Source organism: Nicrophorus vespilloides, unplaced genomic scaffold (assembly GCF_001412225.1).
Source record: "Nicrophorus vespilloides isolate i.1.1-1 unplaced genomic scaffold, Nicve_v1.0, whole genome shotgun sequence".
NCBI classification, from domain to species: Eukaryota; Metazoa; Arthropoda; class Insecta; order Coleoptera; family Silphidae; genus Nicrophorus; species Nicrophorus vespilloides.
In genome coordinates, this window is record NW_017099545.1 from 46,918 (window position 1) to 64,764 (window position 17,847).

At 31.1% G+C, this 17,847-nt stretch overlaps 1 protein-coding gene across 3 annotated transcripts in view; it reads right to left on the reverse strand.

Moving 5' to 3' along the window:
* Positions 1-17,847, reverse strand: part of LOC108564707 — a gene marked incomplete at its 3' end in the record, with an annotated part of 148,317 nt that overhangs the window by 38,735 nt on the left and 91,735 nt on the right. For all 3 annotated transcript variants that reach the window (XM_017923804.1, XM_017923806.1, XM_017923805.1), the window contains 1 exon segment: positions 14,933-15,011. In XM_017923804.1, the coding sequence (XP_017779293.1) occupies positions 14,933-15,011 (79 nt within the window).

The window sequence follows — 17,847 nt, forward strand, 5'->3', positions numbered from 1 at the left end:
CAGCAGCGTTAATATTTCGATTCGTTTAATCAAATATATCATAATTCCAGTTACATTTTTAACGAATGAACAATATTTGCTTACAAAGTGTATGTAAAATTATTACTCAAAAAAAGCAATATTTCCACACTGAAATGTGACTGCTGCAGCATCAGAAGGTGCAATAAAGGGACGGCATAAGCGATGTTCACACACAACAAAAAGTTTGGAAACCACTGTAATAAAGGAAATTCGGCATTTCCAAGACTTTTTCTCCATATAAACATGTATTATATTAAGTTTGGTCATCTAAGTTTCATGACTATATAATTATGTAAATAAATATCAAATGTAATAAATAGTTCCGCTGTTTGAAACCATACTAACATTAAAAATAAATTTAAAAAAAAACAAAATGTGTCAAGTTATTATTCGAAATCAATTTGTTGTTAAAGAATTTTTCTAGTTTGATTAATATTTACGTATTCTGAGTGTAGTAAAAGTGATTGTCGATGAGTGAAAGTTGTAAATGTCTAAGTTTTTTGTTGTATTTCTTATTGTAAAAAAAATACATTCGGAGAAAGGCAAATGGAGAGGCGTGAATAATTGAGGGCGGGAAAAATAGTTTTAAAAGGTTTCCCTTGTCTAATCGTAGCGTTAAATTATTGATCTAGTTTGCCACGTGTTAAAATCTTGTTTGTGTGTATAGAGAGAGAAGGGTTATTCTTGATGTGTGTGTGTCTTTTCACTCTCGTTTGTTTGGTGGAGATGGGGGAAAGAGGTTGATGGAAACGACCATAGCTTGTCAGACATTTAAATCTGGAGGAGTGGATTGGAAAACCAAAGTTATAAAGTGAAAATGCGGACGGGAGTGGGGCCAAAACGTGTGACAGGTAAATGGAACTAGTGTCAGTCCGACTACTTGACGGGCTCCTATTAACAAAACATATACTCTGGGTCCGATCGATAGCACTCATCACATCCGACGAGGTCGAAGGGATGAGGAAGAGTGGCGGCAGAGCAGAGAGCAGGGTAGGTAGTGTATGAAACGAGGATGAGGTAGGGATGGATACGGTCCTTTCTCTCCGCACACAATGCCTGGTCCTTTCGTTCCATATTTCAATACCGTTCCGCATTAGGAATTCATCATTCGTCCTCCATGCTCACACCAAAAAAAAAAAAAAGAAAAAGAAAATCCGAAATCAATTATTCACAGGACGAAAATCACGGTCACCTCAATCACACTCACTCATTCATACACATCCCACCCTCCCTTTAAGAGATGAAACTGTGCCCTTGCTGCTGCAGCAAACCCATCACGAGCCCATAATTATTTGAGATTCTCTCGCTCCAAACATAATTTCCCTGGTGTGTTACCCACTACAACTTCCTTCCCCCAGCAACCAATCCGGCAAAAACCGCGGATCTTATTTATTTATCCATCCTCCCTCACTCAAACCAATTCACTTCCTTTTACTCCTCTTCCCCCCCAAAAACAAACACATTCCAAACCAGAAAACATCCCTTAATAAACACTATTTTTTACTAATACAAAGATTTAGTTTGGAATTATCCTAATACAAAAAAAAAGTTTTTATATCGTTTTTTATAAAAAAAAAATTAAATTTTATCAGAAAACATAAATTATTTCACTAAAATAAAGGAAATTTGTAATAAATAGTGTCTACATCTAATAAATATTTTAAATTAGTCAAGTTTATTCACAATTTTAGATTGTTAATATATTTTTTTATAACAAAATTGAATTTCCTACCTAAATTATTTCAATTACATCTGCAAATTAGAACAATTTACTAAAATAAGTTTAATTATTAAACATTTGTTAAAAAGTAGTTGTTATTTAAATTCTGTTTACAAATAGTTAAAATGTTAAATAAATAACGTTAACAAACAAAAAAATTAAACTAAACTAACAGAAAATAAATAAATGGATAAAAAAAATAGTTAATGTTATCTATAAAATATTGCCTCGTATTATGTGATAATTCGCGAGGCGAAATGAAATTGTTTTTAATCAAATTTATTCGTTCGTTCATTCATTCGCAGATTAATCGAGGGTGCGTGTCGAAAATGGAATAAAAATTTTACAGCGTTCAAATTAAAATTATGAATGCGCCGAATGGAAATCGCGTTTCATTAATTCCATCATCGAAAAATGTGAAATTATTAAATAATTATAATTATTATTGTTTCGCAAAATTAAAATTAACAATAATAAAAGAAACATTGACACGAAAACCGAGCGATATTGTTTCCAACCGTATGCGTTTCCATTGTATAATATCGAATTGTTTTAAAATTTTCCGCACAATCGCTGCTGCGAATAAATATGCATGATAATTGAAAGAAAATAACTCTGGTTCGGTATTTCGTTGATAATAGCATCGATAATTGCGCACTCTTGATTCGTGCATAATTTAATTTCATATTTATTTCCGATGATTTTTTTTTAACTTCATTTATTTTAATTTTTGTATGAATAATTCATTAAATTATTTCATTAATTCATTATTTTTTTCAATCAAAATAATTGTAGGGAAGTTTTGAAGTTAAAATTTTATATTTTTTAACAACTAAACTAATTTTATTTTATTTAACAAATAAATAAATAAATAATATAAAATTTTAACTTCAAAACTTTCCTACAATTATTTTGATTGAAAAAAAAATAACTATTTATTGAAGAAAATATATTTATAATATACATTGAAAATTGTACAAATTTATTAAGTAGATTAAAATTTATAGAAAACTTTAGAGAATCGAATTTGTTGGATTTCAGATTAATATTTTGTATTTCAGCATTGTTAAGTCATATTAAGTTTTGATTTTAAAACAAATATTTTTAGTTGTGAAGAATTAAATATTTCAAAATATTCAATTGATTTATTAACTATATGATTTTATTTATTATCAAAATTTGTATTGAATAATAATGATAAACTGTTATTAATATGAATTAATTATAAAATAAATTATTAAAATTTTTGTAAAACTAAACACAATTTTGTAAAGTAATTTTGATTGTGGTTTTTGATGTAATAAAAAAAGAATGAAGTTAAATGTTTGTTTTATAAAGGTTTATAAAGGTTTTGAAATGTATACTGAAGGTGCCCACATAATCTTGATTCGATTTTCGAGCTCTTTTATCTTTGAGAGGAGAGGATTTCATTTCCGTGTGATGCGATTTTTATTTTTGAATCGTGTGTCCATATTTGCGCACGGGAATCGTACGATGGAGAGAGAAACGAAGAGATGGATGGGAGATGAGAGAGAGAGAGAAAGAGATGAATTTAATGGACGGGTGGCGCGTTAATATGAGAATTTTGATGAATTTTTAACGGGTTTAAAAAGTAATCTCGTGCTAAGAGAGGGATCGGAGTGCTCCCAATTACGAAGCCGCAAGACACGGCGCGGTCTTATATTAAATCCTAGCTTAAGAGTTTTATAATGAAATGAATAATTTAAGAGCGAACCTCCACTTGCTGTGTGAGTGTGTGTAGATAGGAAATAGGAGAGAGGAAGAGAGTAGGATGATGTGTTTATGTAACCTTTTTACCTTTTGAACCCGAGAATTCCGATTTAATTGTTATTAATATTTATTGCGGCGCGGTGTAATTGCGCCACCGGAGAAGGATGGAGTGGACGAGAAAGTGGAAAGGAAAGGTGAAGCGGAGAAATGAGAAGAAAAAAAAAGGACACTGTATAAAAGGGGAGGAGATGAGGATGAAAACGGGAAGTAGGAAGATATATCACTTGGCTACTTTCGGTGGATTTAGAAAGAATTAGGGCCGAAATCAATCACCCAAACTTTGGCGCAGTTGATCCATCTTCTTTTGTCGGACGATGCGGGGGTGGTTTTTAAATCGAAACCATTCGCTCATTCTCTCTCTCTCTCTCATTAGACGGTATTAAAATTGGACGGTCAGGATGAGGATAGTTGCAGGAACGTGCCTATTCCACGATTCCCTGAAAACGGGGACGGCTACGGTTTCGCTAACAAGAACTGCGGATTCGATCCGATTCTGCGATACTCTGCAATTTGTCCCGATCTATTTTTACTTGGATTCGAAACAGGGTTGGAGACGATGCAGTGCACTTAATTGGGTGGTATCGGGTTGGCGGAGTCACCGGCTAATTCCCAATTAAATATGACGCCTCAGCCATTCCCTTCGGCATCCATCGAAAACAAACGGGACGAACCGTCTTCTTCTTCGTCGATGGATAAAAATAAAACGTGGACGTATAACGCGACGTGAAAAGAACTCTCAGGCGGATTCATCTCTTCTCTTCGTCGAGCGTTAAGTTACACGCTGTAGTCGATACTTATATTGGCCTTTCCGAATCGATTACACCTCTGGAACATAACCGGAGCAGACTGCACGCATTAACCTCCTTTCAAGATCCTTTCCCATCAACTTAAGGGACCTCAACGGGTGAAAAAATCTCATTATTAACCCTTTAACCGAAAAGGGCGAGTCGCTCGAAATTACCACCAGATATTGAACGACTTCATCGAAGATACTCTTGACTTAACATCTTATATAATCAACCGTCAAAGACATGATGTCTTCAGTCCTTTTTACACGTAATTTGTATACTTACAATACATTTTATTCTACCAATTTTAGGATAAAAACACTACATGTACATAAATACCTCATATAGTACGGATTACAAGTTCAGCCAATATCCCGGACTGTTTAAAATCGGACTAATCGAAGAAATAAATACATTCACATCACCCAAATATTCTATATATCTATTGTTTAAATTATGAACCCGTACTGATCGAAGCCATACTATTGCTGTATATAAATCATTCTATTAATGCACTGAATTTTAGTAATTTTATTTCATTCATTGTTACCAAATTTTTAATAATACAAAAACAAAATTACGAAACAAAATTTTCAAGTAAAACTCAAAAAAAAACCGTACTGATCGAAACCGCACTATTGTTGCATATAAATCATTCTATTAATGCACTGAATTTTAGTAATTTTATTTCATTCAATATTACCAAATTTTTAATAATACAAAAAAAAAATTACGAAACAAAATTTTCAAGTAAAACTCAAAAAAACCGTACTGATCGAAGCCGCGCTATTGCTGCATATAAATCATTCTATTTATGCACTGAATTTTAGTAATTTTATGTCATTCAATATTACCAAAGTTTCAATAATACAAAAAAAATTACGAAATAAAATTTTCAAGTAAAACTCACAAAACAACATTGATTTCAAGAATGAAATCGTAATAATAAAAAAATATATATAAATAAATATAAATTTAAAACAAAAATGTGTATATCGTTATTAGTTTATTGCAGCAGATAAAAATTTGAAAACAAAAACGAAAACATTCCATTTTCGTTTGTATATTCTTTTTTTTTTTTTTGCAAAAAAAAACTAAGCCGTGTTCGAAATCGCATAAATTCCCCGGATTGTCAAAATATTTTGGCAGTTCAATAATAAAAATTAAAAAAAAATATGTACGAACGAACGAACTGCATGAAAACAGACAGTTTGATGCAATATTTTATTTTATTTAAATTTCATATATATATATATTTAGGTTTTTGTTTTCTCTCGTTTTGCTTTTGTTTTGTTATTAAAACGCGTTTTATTTATGTTGAAGCGCATAAATAATTCCGGCGTCCGTTTTGCATTCCCAGCTGGAACGAATATATATAAAAAAAACAATATATATATTTAGCATTTATGTGTATCTGCAGATAAAATATGTATGCTTAAACTATATAGGGGCGAATTTGTTTGAAAATCAATGAAATTATGAATATTCGTTTAAATTTTATTCAGTTCTTGTTTATTTTTGCAAAAGAAAATGTTGTTGTCCATTTAAATTCAAGTTGATGTTATTGTTTCATTATTTATTTAGTTAATTATAAATAAATCTATAAAATAATAATTAAAAAGTTGTTTTTAGTAAATAATTTAAGTAGAATTAATAAAACAATTTATATAATATATTTAATACCCGGCGCATCCACATTTATTTATTGATTGAAGTACACAATTTTGAAATTGAGATAAAAATTTAATTTATTTGAGTATCAAGAATTGATATAGAATCACGATTTATTTGTGTTTTCGAATGATGAAAAATCAATAGATCCGCATTGAAACGAAATGAATAGTGATGTTTGTGTAATGGGTGTGTTGAAAATAAATAAAAATGGATTTGCAAAGGGATTTGAGCATTACCGATGTTGTTGATGCTTTTGAATCGATGAAACAAATTTGTAAATAAATGAAAAGTAAAAAAAAAATATATATACAAATAAACCGGAGGGCTGGATTATACGAGAGCTATTACTGGTGTACAGAGTGAAGTTTAATTGGAATTTGACGGTGGAGGACGCGAATTGATTCATTCATTCATTCTCGCTCTGCATGAGAATTAATTCGCGCCCGGGCATTTCGCGGTTAATTGCCATCTTATTGCTAACCATCGAAGTTGGCGGTGGCAGTCGAGAATCGGAGGCGGCTGAGAAGACGATTATTACAAGGCAAGTCGCGTTTCTGTTGCGTGGGAGGAGGAGGAAAATAATTTAATCTCTGGCTGCGCGGCACAATTAATCAGAAATCCTCTTCGCTCGCATCAATCGCAAATTCGATTATAATATTTGATACCACTCGAAATACACTTGTGTGTTTGCGTGTGTGTATAGAAACGTACATAGTGTAGAATCATATAAACCTATACTCGTGACGGCAGGAATTCATAATTATTTTATAATGCTGCTGCGAGAGAGCAACGGTGCATATTACAATAACTGTTTTAATTGGAATACCGAATCGCGCTTCGTTTATTAACAATATTGCTCCTGCGCCTGCCGCCATTGTGTAAAGATGATATAATTGAAATTATCGCGTTGTGCATTTCCCGCCACTCACTCACTCACTCGATACGTTAAATTCACGAGCGTTCGCCCACTCTTGTGATAATTAATACTGTTGCTTTGATTGCAATGATTTTACAATAAATACCAATAAAATCGACGTAAACACATAACTGACAAAACGCAAATATTGAACAATTACAATTACAAATTAAAATTTAATTATGCAATATTCTCGTACTTATATTAAAAATAACTTCATTTTGCTAAGTGTAAATATTAAAATTATATGGACAGAAATTCTAATAACAATAACATAACATGAAAATTTGTTTTTATGACTTAATTAATAAAAGAAATCAGATTTATTGTATAGAAACGTTTTGTTACAAACGTTTGATTGCTTATCAGTTTTAATTCAGTTTATTCAAATTTGGAGACATTTTTTCTACAATAGTTTAGTTTCATTTTGGTTTAGTTTTTGATAGAAATTTAAATATAAACATGGTTGTACAAAGAGTCTGCCAGCAGCTGTGATTATAATTTATCTCAATTCAAAGATGATCCTCAATTGGAAGATGGTATTGAAGATGATGATGTGCCACTCACCTCAAGAAAAAAGGTGAAGAAAGAGAAAAGGAAATATTATGTTGAATCAGATATTGAAGAAGAAGAAACAGAATAGAAATATAAGGTCAAGAATGAAAAGAAGGCGAAGAAATAGAAAAGCAAAAAGCGGAAAAAGTATAATCCAAATGGATGAAGACGTTAAACAGAAGTCTTCAACTAAGAAGAAGGATAATAAGAAAACGTAGTTTGTAAAATTCAAGTTTTTTGTGAAAACCAAATGGAAGGAAAACCACCGACTAAAAAGAGAAAATTTGAAGACGATGAAGAAGATGAAGAAAGAGAAAAGGAAAAAGAGGAAATATTATGTTGAATCAGATGTTGAAAAATAAGAGAAATATAAGGTCAAGAATGAAAAGAAGGCGAAGAAAGAGAAAAGCGGAAAAAGTATAATCCAATGGATGAAGACGTTAAACAGAAGTCTTCAACTAAGAAGAAGGATAATAAGAAAACGTTGTTTGGAAAATTCAAGTTTTTTGTGAAAACCAGATGGAAGAAGAATAATTATTTAAGTCAACATTAATGGCGAACCAAATGGAAGGAAAACCACCGACTAAAAAGAGAAAATTTGAAGACGGCGAAGAAAGAGAAAAGGAAAAAGAGGAAATATTATCTTGAATCAGATGTTGAAGAAGAAAAAAAAGAAGAGAAATATAAGGTCAAGAATGAAAAGAAGGCGAAGAAACTAAGAAGAAGGATAATAAGATTGGAAAATTCAAGTTTTTTGTGAAAACCAGATGGAAAAATTATTTAAGTCAACATCAATGGCGAACCAAATGGAAGGAAAACCACCGACTAAAAAGATAAAATTTTAAGAAAAAAGGACAAGCACAAATGTTGCGTAACTAATATTAGAACAAACTCAAATGAAAGTGACTAAAAATGAATATTAATGTAAGAAATGATTGAAGAAACATTACAAAGTGTATGTATTGAACTAGTCACTAATTAATTTGGTAAATTAAAATTAAATTATGAATTTTTTTTATATTGGACTCGATTTAAAATTTTTGATATATTTGGGATTTCGATACAGTCGGGATTATGGTTATCAGGATTTTGATATAGTCCCAAATTTAAAGTAAAATTTATTACGTAAATTAAATTAATTGATTTTTGATCACATGATTATTAAATTTTAGGATCCACTTTTTTGTTTCCTTTCTCTAAAATTGAAATGAAGTTACTTTTAGTTATTTTAATGTGTATAAAAAAGTGTACATAATTGGAAATTGAAATCAAAATTTAATATTAGATTGATGCAAATGCATAATAAATTATTAATTACAAAACTTAATTAACAATAATTGTAAATTCATTAAGTATTTATATTATGTTATTTCATATTAAGTAAATAATTAAATTATTTATTTCCTTAATTGGCGAAATATTAATTATAAGCAATATCTAATTAATAATTGTGTAAATTAATATTACCTACAAAATGAACTTTTTGAAAAATACAAAATTTTAAATCAATTAATAAAATCAAAATGAATGTAAATTATGTGTATAAAAAATGAAGTAATGATTATCAATATATAATAGAAAGTAAAATTGGAATTTTAGTGGTAATAATTGTAAAGTTTGAAAAACACATTAAATAAAAATGTTCTCAACCTAGTATTCAAATCTAAATAATATTAAATAAGTTATTTATATATGATTTCTCTTGTATGTATGAAACGAATTATAATTATTATAATGAATTAATAAATTAATTTTTAATTACTTTGTGATTTTATTAAAGTTTAATAATAAAATATTTATATAATTCTAGCTAAAATAATTATTAAAAAATAATAAAGTGGATGCGTTTGAAAAATAAATTATTTATACTTTAGTATACAAAAAGAAAAGATAATTTTGTAAGAAATTATAATAAAAAATATATAATTTTTCTAAAAAAATATATTTAGTAAAAATAATTAATTACTATAGATTTTGATAAGATTATGAATTAATTGATAATTTGAATAAATTATTTGTAAAAATGATTATTGTATAGAAGTTGTGTGTTGATTGAAATTGAAAAAGTGTGAAAATATGTAAATCAAATAATAGAACTAGTGGAAAATGTTGAACGAAACTGTGTCCAAAATAATTTAAAAAAAAAATGTGTGTATGTAAAAAGAAGCGGCGCTGCAGCAATAATTGATAGCGTTGTATGATGTGGATGTTATGTATATGTACATTCGTTGCATATGCATCAGGAATTTTCTATTTATTCGGTGGACGGATCGTGTTGGAAGAAGTAAAATATTGAAATTATGCGAAATGACGTGCATGTGTGTATGATTTGGCGGTGTTAACTGCGGGACATGAAGTGAACGTATCTGATTGATGTGCTGTGAAATATAGTGGAAAATGGTGTGGCGAAAATTTGCAATGCATCCCAGAACCCTCCAACCGACCGACCAACACCATCCAGCACATTTGCATAACAAATACACAATTCAATTTGGCCGCTCGCAGAAAACTATTTAGGGGCCTCCGCATGTAATGAAATAATATAAACGGTTATGCAACCACCCCCTGCAAAATGTATGCAGCGAATTGAAGGGATGAAGTGCTGTCGTCGTCATCGGTGAAAACTGGGGGGAAAATGCACGTTTACGAGTTCGTGTTTATGAACTTCGACGAGAAAAACTGCGAGGCGCGAACACACCTGACTGACCCTTCCTATATAATAAACCCGAGGCACGTTAATAGCCACGATAATAAAAATTGCGTTGCAACTCTTCCATTTCTCTGCCCAAACAACGTAATTACTCAAGAGAGAGAGTCGTGAAACAGCCCCAAACTTTACGAAGAAGTATAAATGATTCATCCCGATGAAATTAAAAAGCCATTCGTTCAATAGACATAGTACACACTAAACTTAAAGGTTGTGTACTTCGGAGATGAACAATCATCATCAAATCGAGCAAAAAAAAAACACACACGTAATTACAGCACAAACCGATCCAATATAGATGAGAGCGGTGGGGGATTAATTTATTATATCTATATATAGTTCGACCAAAATATCTAGTTGGCGTGCTGACTGCAGTATCGTATCTCATTCATTCCTGCCTTCTCCCTTGGGGGATTTCTCCTGCCCCCCGTTTTGGGGTGCGCATCCTCCCTTCTCACCGCAACGAATCCCGTTCGCACACGTAAGACATCCGAACACAATAATACACTAAACACACAAACAAACTGGGTTCTGGAGACCTCTGGGGTTTTCCTAGAATAGGATAAAAATGAGGAAGAGTGGACACGTCCCATAACGAGAGAACCATTTATTATCTCAAATCACAGCGGACATCAGTAATTTATTGGCAATCGACCCATTTTTTTTTATCATTTTCTTCAAAAACTTTACATTTGTTCCGGATCATAAAGATACTTGTACATATTGCTTACTTATTTATAATTGACTTTCCAACTTGTATTTGGATGCAAATATAATTAGTCTTCATTAGTTAATTAATTTTCTATATATTTTCGTTCTTTAATTGGTCAAAAATTGTTAATATTTGATATAAAAAATCACTTTTACTAAGTTAATTTAAAAATGTTCTCATTAATTGTTATAAATATCTTCATTATATAGTAGATCAATAAATTTGGTAAAGTTTGGTATAAATGTGTATGCTGCTTTGAGGATTAGACAAATGATGTCTAGTTTAGTATACAAAAGGGGTTCATCATTCAGAGAGTGTGGAAACGTTATAGTTAAAAAAAAAATTGTGTGGATAGGGGATGTTTTTTTGAAATGTAATTTATGTAATAAATAAAGAGGCGAGTATAATAATTCGCGAGTCAAAGGCAAACAAGGGGTGGCCAGTATATGGGTCTAAATAAGTCAACGTCAGTTCAATTCGGCCAATTTAGTTTTATCGAATGGCGCGCCGATAACATTTCCATCCCCCCAAACGAAAAGAGGGTGGCTTGTAGAGAAGGGCCACAAAGCTGACCACCGTCGACGGCACGTTGACCTGAATGGGATATAATAACGATACATCGCCGTCTGCGATCCCTTTTTCAAACCGCTTCTATCATCGCCTACTCCGACTTCTTGTGAAAAATTGCGCCACGCCACAAATGGGATTGTCGTCAAGCTCTCTTCTACCCCGATACAATGCACACGATTATAACTGTTTCATGCTGAAGCCCTTTGTGCTCACTCGGAGAAGAATGGAAGGTAAAAAGCGGTAATAAAGAGAGACGTGGATAGCGAAGAGCGCACACAACATACATACATACACATCTATACTCGGCAACGCACGCTCACAACAGAATTTAATCCACGGCGTCGTAAATAATTAGTAGGGATGTAGTGAGGATTTAGTCAAAGCCTGTATGTAGCAGTAGCAGTAATAGCATGGAGGGTAACAGTAACGGCAGAATCAGTAGGTGTGTCACCAGAACAGACGTGACTTCTGAGACAAGATTAGAGGACAAGCCACAATTAGAGAAACTTAATTGGCATCTGAAAATCTATAATTTTAATTGCTCCAGAATAGGTGTCCCAATGTGGTTCTTACTCTCATCCCACCGTGGATGCATCAAAATTCTTCAAATATGCATGAACGTCGAACGAAAATCGATGCTCTCGCACGCTATTTTCAAACCGGATTTAGACGTGCATTAGAGCAACCCTACAAATGCAATAAATAATTTACAATTTTCCACTTAATAACGATCACAGATTAAAAGTTGCATCTAAATTATTCATAATATCTAGTCCATAATTTAAAAAAAAAATATAAATTATACGTTTCACAAAATCACTAACTTATATAATATTAAAATTACATTTATTTTTTATAAATTTAAAAGAAAATGTTATTAAACTTTCTTTTATAATTTGTAATAATTGTATGTGAAATTTCTATGAATATATTTAAACGAAAGTATTTGAAATCGTTTATTTAGAAAACGAATTAATGCATTGTATATATTATGTGAGTATTGGATTTAAACGTTTGGAGTGAACTTGAGAATAGAAGCAATAAGTGATGTCGAAATTAGTTTTTGTTCTGCAGACGTCGAACTATTTGCAGCGCAACGAGAAATGCGGAGATTCCGTTTCAGAGTGCGAATTTATTGGAATTCTTAAAGGGCGAGCGAATCCAGCGTTCGGGTATCTTCAGGTGTCGCATTCATATTGGAACGTAATGCGATCCATACCGGATATCCGGCCATAGGTATAGCATTAAAAAAAACAAGCCCATCTTTACGTAATGAATTCACGTAATGCTGGACTTTATAATAATTTGGAACAAGGAAACTATAGTTTTGAATTCTTAAAGTTTAAAAGTATCGAATTTATATTGGAAAGTAAAGCGATCTAAACTGGATATCTGGCAAGGAATAAAAAAATTATGAAAAAATTATATAATGAATTGACGAAAACTGTTGGACTTTATAATAATTTGAAACAAGGAGATAAATATAAGAAAACTGTTGTTTTGAATTCTTAAAGATTTTGGGTATCTCCAGGTGTCGAATTCCTATTGGATTGTAACCGAACATCGTAACCAGATAACGAAAACATCAAAAAAGCTGATCTTTACGTAATGAATTCAGGACAGTGTTGGACTTTATAATAATTTGGAACAAGGAAACTATAGTTTTGAATTCTTAAAGATTAAAAGTATCGAATTTATATTGGAAAGTAAAGCGATCTAAACTGGATATCTGGCAAGGAATAAAAAAATTATCAAAAAATTATATAATGAATTGACGAAAACTGTTGGACTTTATAATAATTTCAAACAAGGGGACAAATGCGAGAAGACTATAGTATTGAATTCTTTAAGCTATGGGATATCTCCACGTATCGAATTTATATTGGAATGTACAATAACAAATATCAAAAAAATCAAAGTTATTTTTACATAATGAATTGACGAAAACTGTTGGACTTTATAATAATTTCAAACAAGGAGATATAAGAAAACTGTTGTTTTAAATTCTTAAAGATTTCGGGTATCTCCAGGTGTCGAATTCCTATTGGATTGTAACCGAACATCGTAACTAGATAACAAAAACATCAAAAAAGCCGATCTTTACGTAATGAATTCAGGACAGTGTTGGACTTTATAATAATTTGGAACAAGGAAACTATAGTTTTGAATTCTTAAAGATTAAAAGTATCGAATTTATATTGGAAAGTAAAGCGATCTAAACTGGATATCTGGCAAGGAATTAAAAAATTATCAAAAAATTGACGAAAACTGTTGGACTTTATAATAATTTGAAACAAGGAGATAAATATAAGAAAACTGTTGTTTTGAATTCTTAAAGATTTCGGGTATCTCCAGGTGTCGAATTCATATTGGATTGTAACCGAACATCGTTACCAGATAACGAAAACATCAAAAAAGTCGATCTTTACGTAATTAATTCAGGACAGTGTTGGACTTTATAATAATTTGGAACAAAGAAACTATACTTTTGAATTCTTAAAGATTAAAAGTATCGAATTTATATTGGAAAGTAAAGCGATTTAAACTAGATATCTGGCAAGGAATAAAAAAATTATCAAAAAATTATATAATAAATTGACGAAAACTATTGGACTTTATAATAATTTCAAACAAGGAGATAAAATAAGAAAACTGTTGTTTTGAAATCTTAAAGATTTCGGGTATCTATAGGTGTCGAATTCATATTGGAACGTAACCGAACGTAACAACAAAAACATCAAAAAAGCCGATCTTTACGTAATGAATTCAGGACAGTTTTGGACTTTATAATAATTTCAAACAAGGGGACAAATGCGAGAAGACTATAGTATTGAATTCTTTAAGCTATGGGATATCTCCACGTATCGAATTTATATTGGAATGTACAATAACAAATATCAAAAAAATCAAAGTTATTTTTACATAATGAATTGACGAAAACTGTTGGACTTTATAATAATTTCAAACAAGGAGATATAAGAAAACTGTTGTTTTAAATTCTTAAAGATTTCGGGTATCTCCATGTGTCGAATTCATATTGGATTGTAACCGAACATCGTAATCAGATAACGAAAACATCAAAAAAGCCGATCTTTACGTAATGAATTCAGGACAGTGTTGGACTTTATAATAATTTGGAACAAGGGGACAAATGGGGATATCTCCACGTATCGAATTTATATTGGAATGTACAATAACAAATATCAAAAAAATCAAAGTTATTTTTACCTAATGAATTGACGAAAACTGTTGGACTTTATAATAATTTGAAACAAGGAGATAAATGTAAGAAAACTGTTGCTTTGAATTCTTTAAGATTTCGGGTATCTCCAGGTGTCGAATTCCTATTGGATTGTAACCGAACTTCGTAACCAGATAACGAAAAACATCATAAAAATCCGATCTTTACGTAATGAATTGATGACCACTGTTAGAATAATTTGGAACAAGGAGATAAACTGCAGTTTTGGTTACTCACCAGTCGTTTCCGGTTTTGGCTACGTTCTGGCGCTTCCTTCCCGTCTGGTGCGGCTTCGGCTCCGCCACCATATTGACATCTGCAAAGCAAACACAAAAGAGGCGATTCAGTTTCTGGCCTGCAGAATAAATATCTTGAGCTGCCGAGGGTTTCGCAGGGATGAAACAGGGTGAAGAGGGAGGAGGAATGGGATTTGACTGTTCCAGGGATTATTTGCTCAGACCTGCTGGATCATAAGTAAACCTTGGCGGTGGCGGCGGCGAAGTGGAGAGGATGTAGTCGGGGGGTTGCAGAATCAGAAGTAGCATGAGTTGGATGAGGTGGATGAGGATGAGGCCCTTTTGGCGCGGTATTTGCGCAGCCAAATTAAAAAGCCTTACTTGACGGATTACAATAAGCCACTTAATACGAGGCCCCGTCTGTTTGATTAACCGGATTGCTAATTAAAATCGTTGGCACGTAATTTACTTACTTGCCGCGGCCCACTCTGATTGCGTAATTAAACGGGCACTAAATCAAGTCGTGCCAAGGTGTGCTATATTAACGCGACGTACGTGCGCCGCACTATTATTTTCGCTCTTTTGCATTTTAACACCTTTCAACCCCCATATTTTTATTGTTATCTCTTTACTTTTCTCACCAAAGCAACTTCACTTTGAAAACTTAACAAAGCACAAAAATAAAGAGATTACAACAACATTTAACTTAAGTAAACCTTTCGGTAGATTTTGTAAATTTCCAAAAGTAAATGAAAATGCTTGTTATAAGGATATAAAAATGAATAATAATAGATAAAAACTTTCTCAAACTTTATCCAAAGTAAAGAAAAATACGAGATTTCAACAATTCTTAATTTAGTTAAAAAAAATCTGTATATTTTGAAGTATTCCAAAAGAAAAGAAATTTTTTGGTTATAACGAAAAGCAAATTTTTGTAAACCTTAATAATAATATAAATATTTTGTAAACAGGAACATGCTTACATATAAAACTTTTTCAAACTTTATATAAAGTAAAGAAAAAAAAACGAGATTTCAACAATTCTTATTTAGTTAAACATTTCATAACTTTATCCAAATTAAACAAATAAGGAAATTACAAAAATATTAGAAACTTTTCGGTTATTTTTCAAAAGAAAATAAATTTTTGGTTACAACGAAAACCAAATTTTCTTAAACCTTAATAATAATATAAATATTTTGTAAACTAGAACATGCTTATAGATAAAACTTTTTCAAACTTTATACAAAGTTAAGAAAAAAAACGAGATTTCAACAATTCTTATTTAGTTAAACATTTCAGTAGATCATACTTGTAGATAGAAACTTTCTAGCTTTATTCAAATTAAACAAATAAAGAAATTATAAAAATATTAAAAACTTTTCGGTTATTTTTCAAAAGAAAATCAAATTTTTGGTTACAACGAAAAGCAAATTTTCTTAAACCTTAATAATAATATAAATATTTTGTAAACAAGAACATGCTTACAGATAAAACTTTTTCAAACTTTATCAAAAGTAAAGAAAAAAAACGAGATTTCAACAATTCCTATTTAGTTAAACATTTCAGTAGATCATTCTTGTAAATAGAAACTTTCTAACTTTATCCAAATTAAACAAATAAAGAAATTACAAAAATATTTAAAACTTTTCGGTAATTTTTCAAAAATAAATCAAATTTTTAGTTATAACGAAAATCAAATTTTCAATTTTTTAAAACCTTATCTTAATAATATAAATATTTTGTAAACAAGAACATCCTTATAGATAGAAACTTCCTCAAACTTTATACAAAATCCTCAGCTTATATTGCGATCGACAATCTGCATCAATCATAATCTTCCTTATATAAAAAAAAATATACCCTCCGTTTATTTTTCAGCCGATCCGAAAGAAATCGATGAATTTTAATGGGATTCGTCGCAGATTGAAATATATATATTTTGTATTTTCATCCTCCCATCCACTATACAACCCTTATTTTATTTTCTTATTATATTTTTTTTCGCCGAATCGCCAACTTTCGCATCGTCTTCTATTTCTTATTCATGGTTTCAAGTTTCCGGCGATGCGATTCCCGTTAAATATTTTTATTATTCATTTTTCCAATCGGGGAAAAACTTTTCCGCGTCTTCCGTTCCGTTGCCGTCGGCGCCACGCGAAACTCTTTAATCATTCGAAACGGCACCCGCAAATTGACAGCTTTAATATACCGCTTCATAATTGAGTTTTGTTTTATTCCACTTTTGTTTGTTTTTTTTTTCATGAATTGCTTGATTCTTGATTGATGTGAGATCATCGCAGCATTCTTTATACGTTAATTCTGTATACTCATACGTAAACGATCAGATTAATTTTAACAATTAACAACATTTTTAGCAATTTCTTTTTAAATTCAGCATTTTAACTCCTTTAAAACCCATTTTTATCCATACACTGTTCACACTAAAGCAACTTTACTTTGAAAACTTGAAAAAAATGAACAAAACTTAACTTAGTTGAATAGTTCACTTCAGTATTGTTAATATCCGAAACTACGGATCTTCAAATTTTTAAAGGTGTTAAATTAAAACGCAGGTGTTTCATGCAGGTGTTCAATTCAACGCAGGTGTTTATTATCGCAGGTGTTTCTTATCGCAGGTGTTCAATTAAACGCAAGTGTTTCTTATCGCAGGTGTTTCTTACTGCAGGTGTTTCTTATTGGAGATGTTAACTTATAATTTTTAAAAATGATTAAAAATTTCAAAAATTATAATTTTTATTAAATAAATATTATTATTGTTAATATCCGAAACTACGGATCTTCAAATTTCTGAAGGTGTTCAATAAAAACGCATGTGTTTCTTATCGCAGGTGTTCAATAAAAATGCAGGTGTTCAATTAAACGCAGGTGTTTCATGCAGGTGTTCAATTCAAA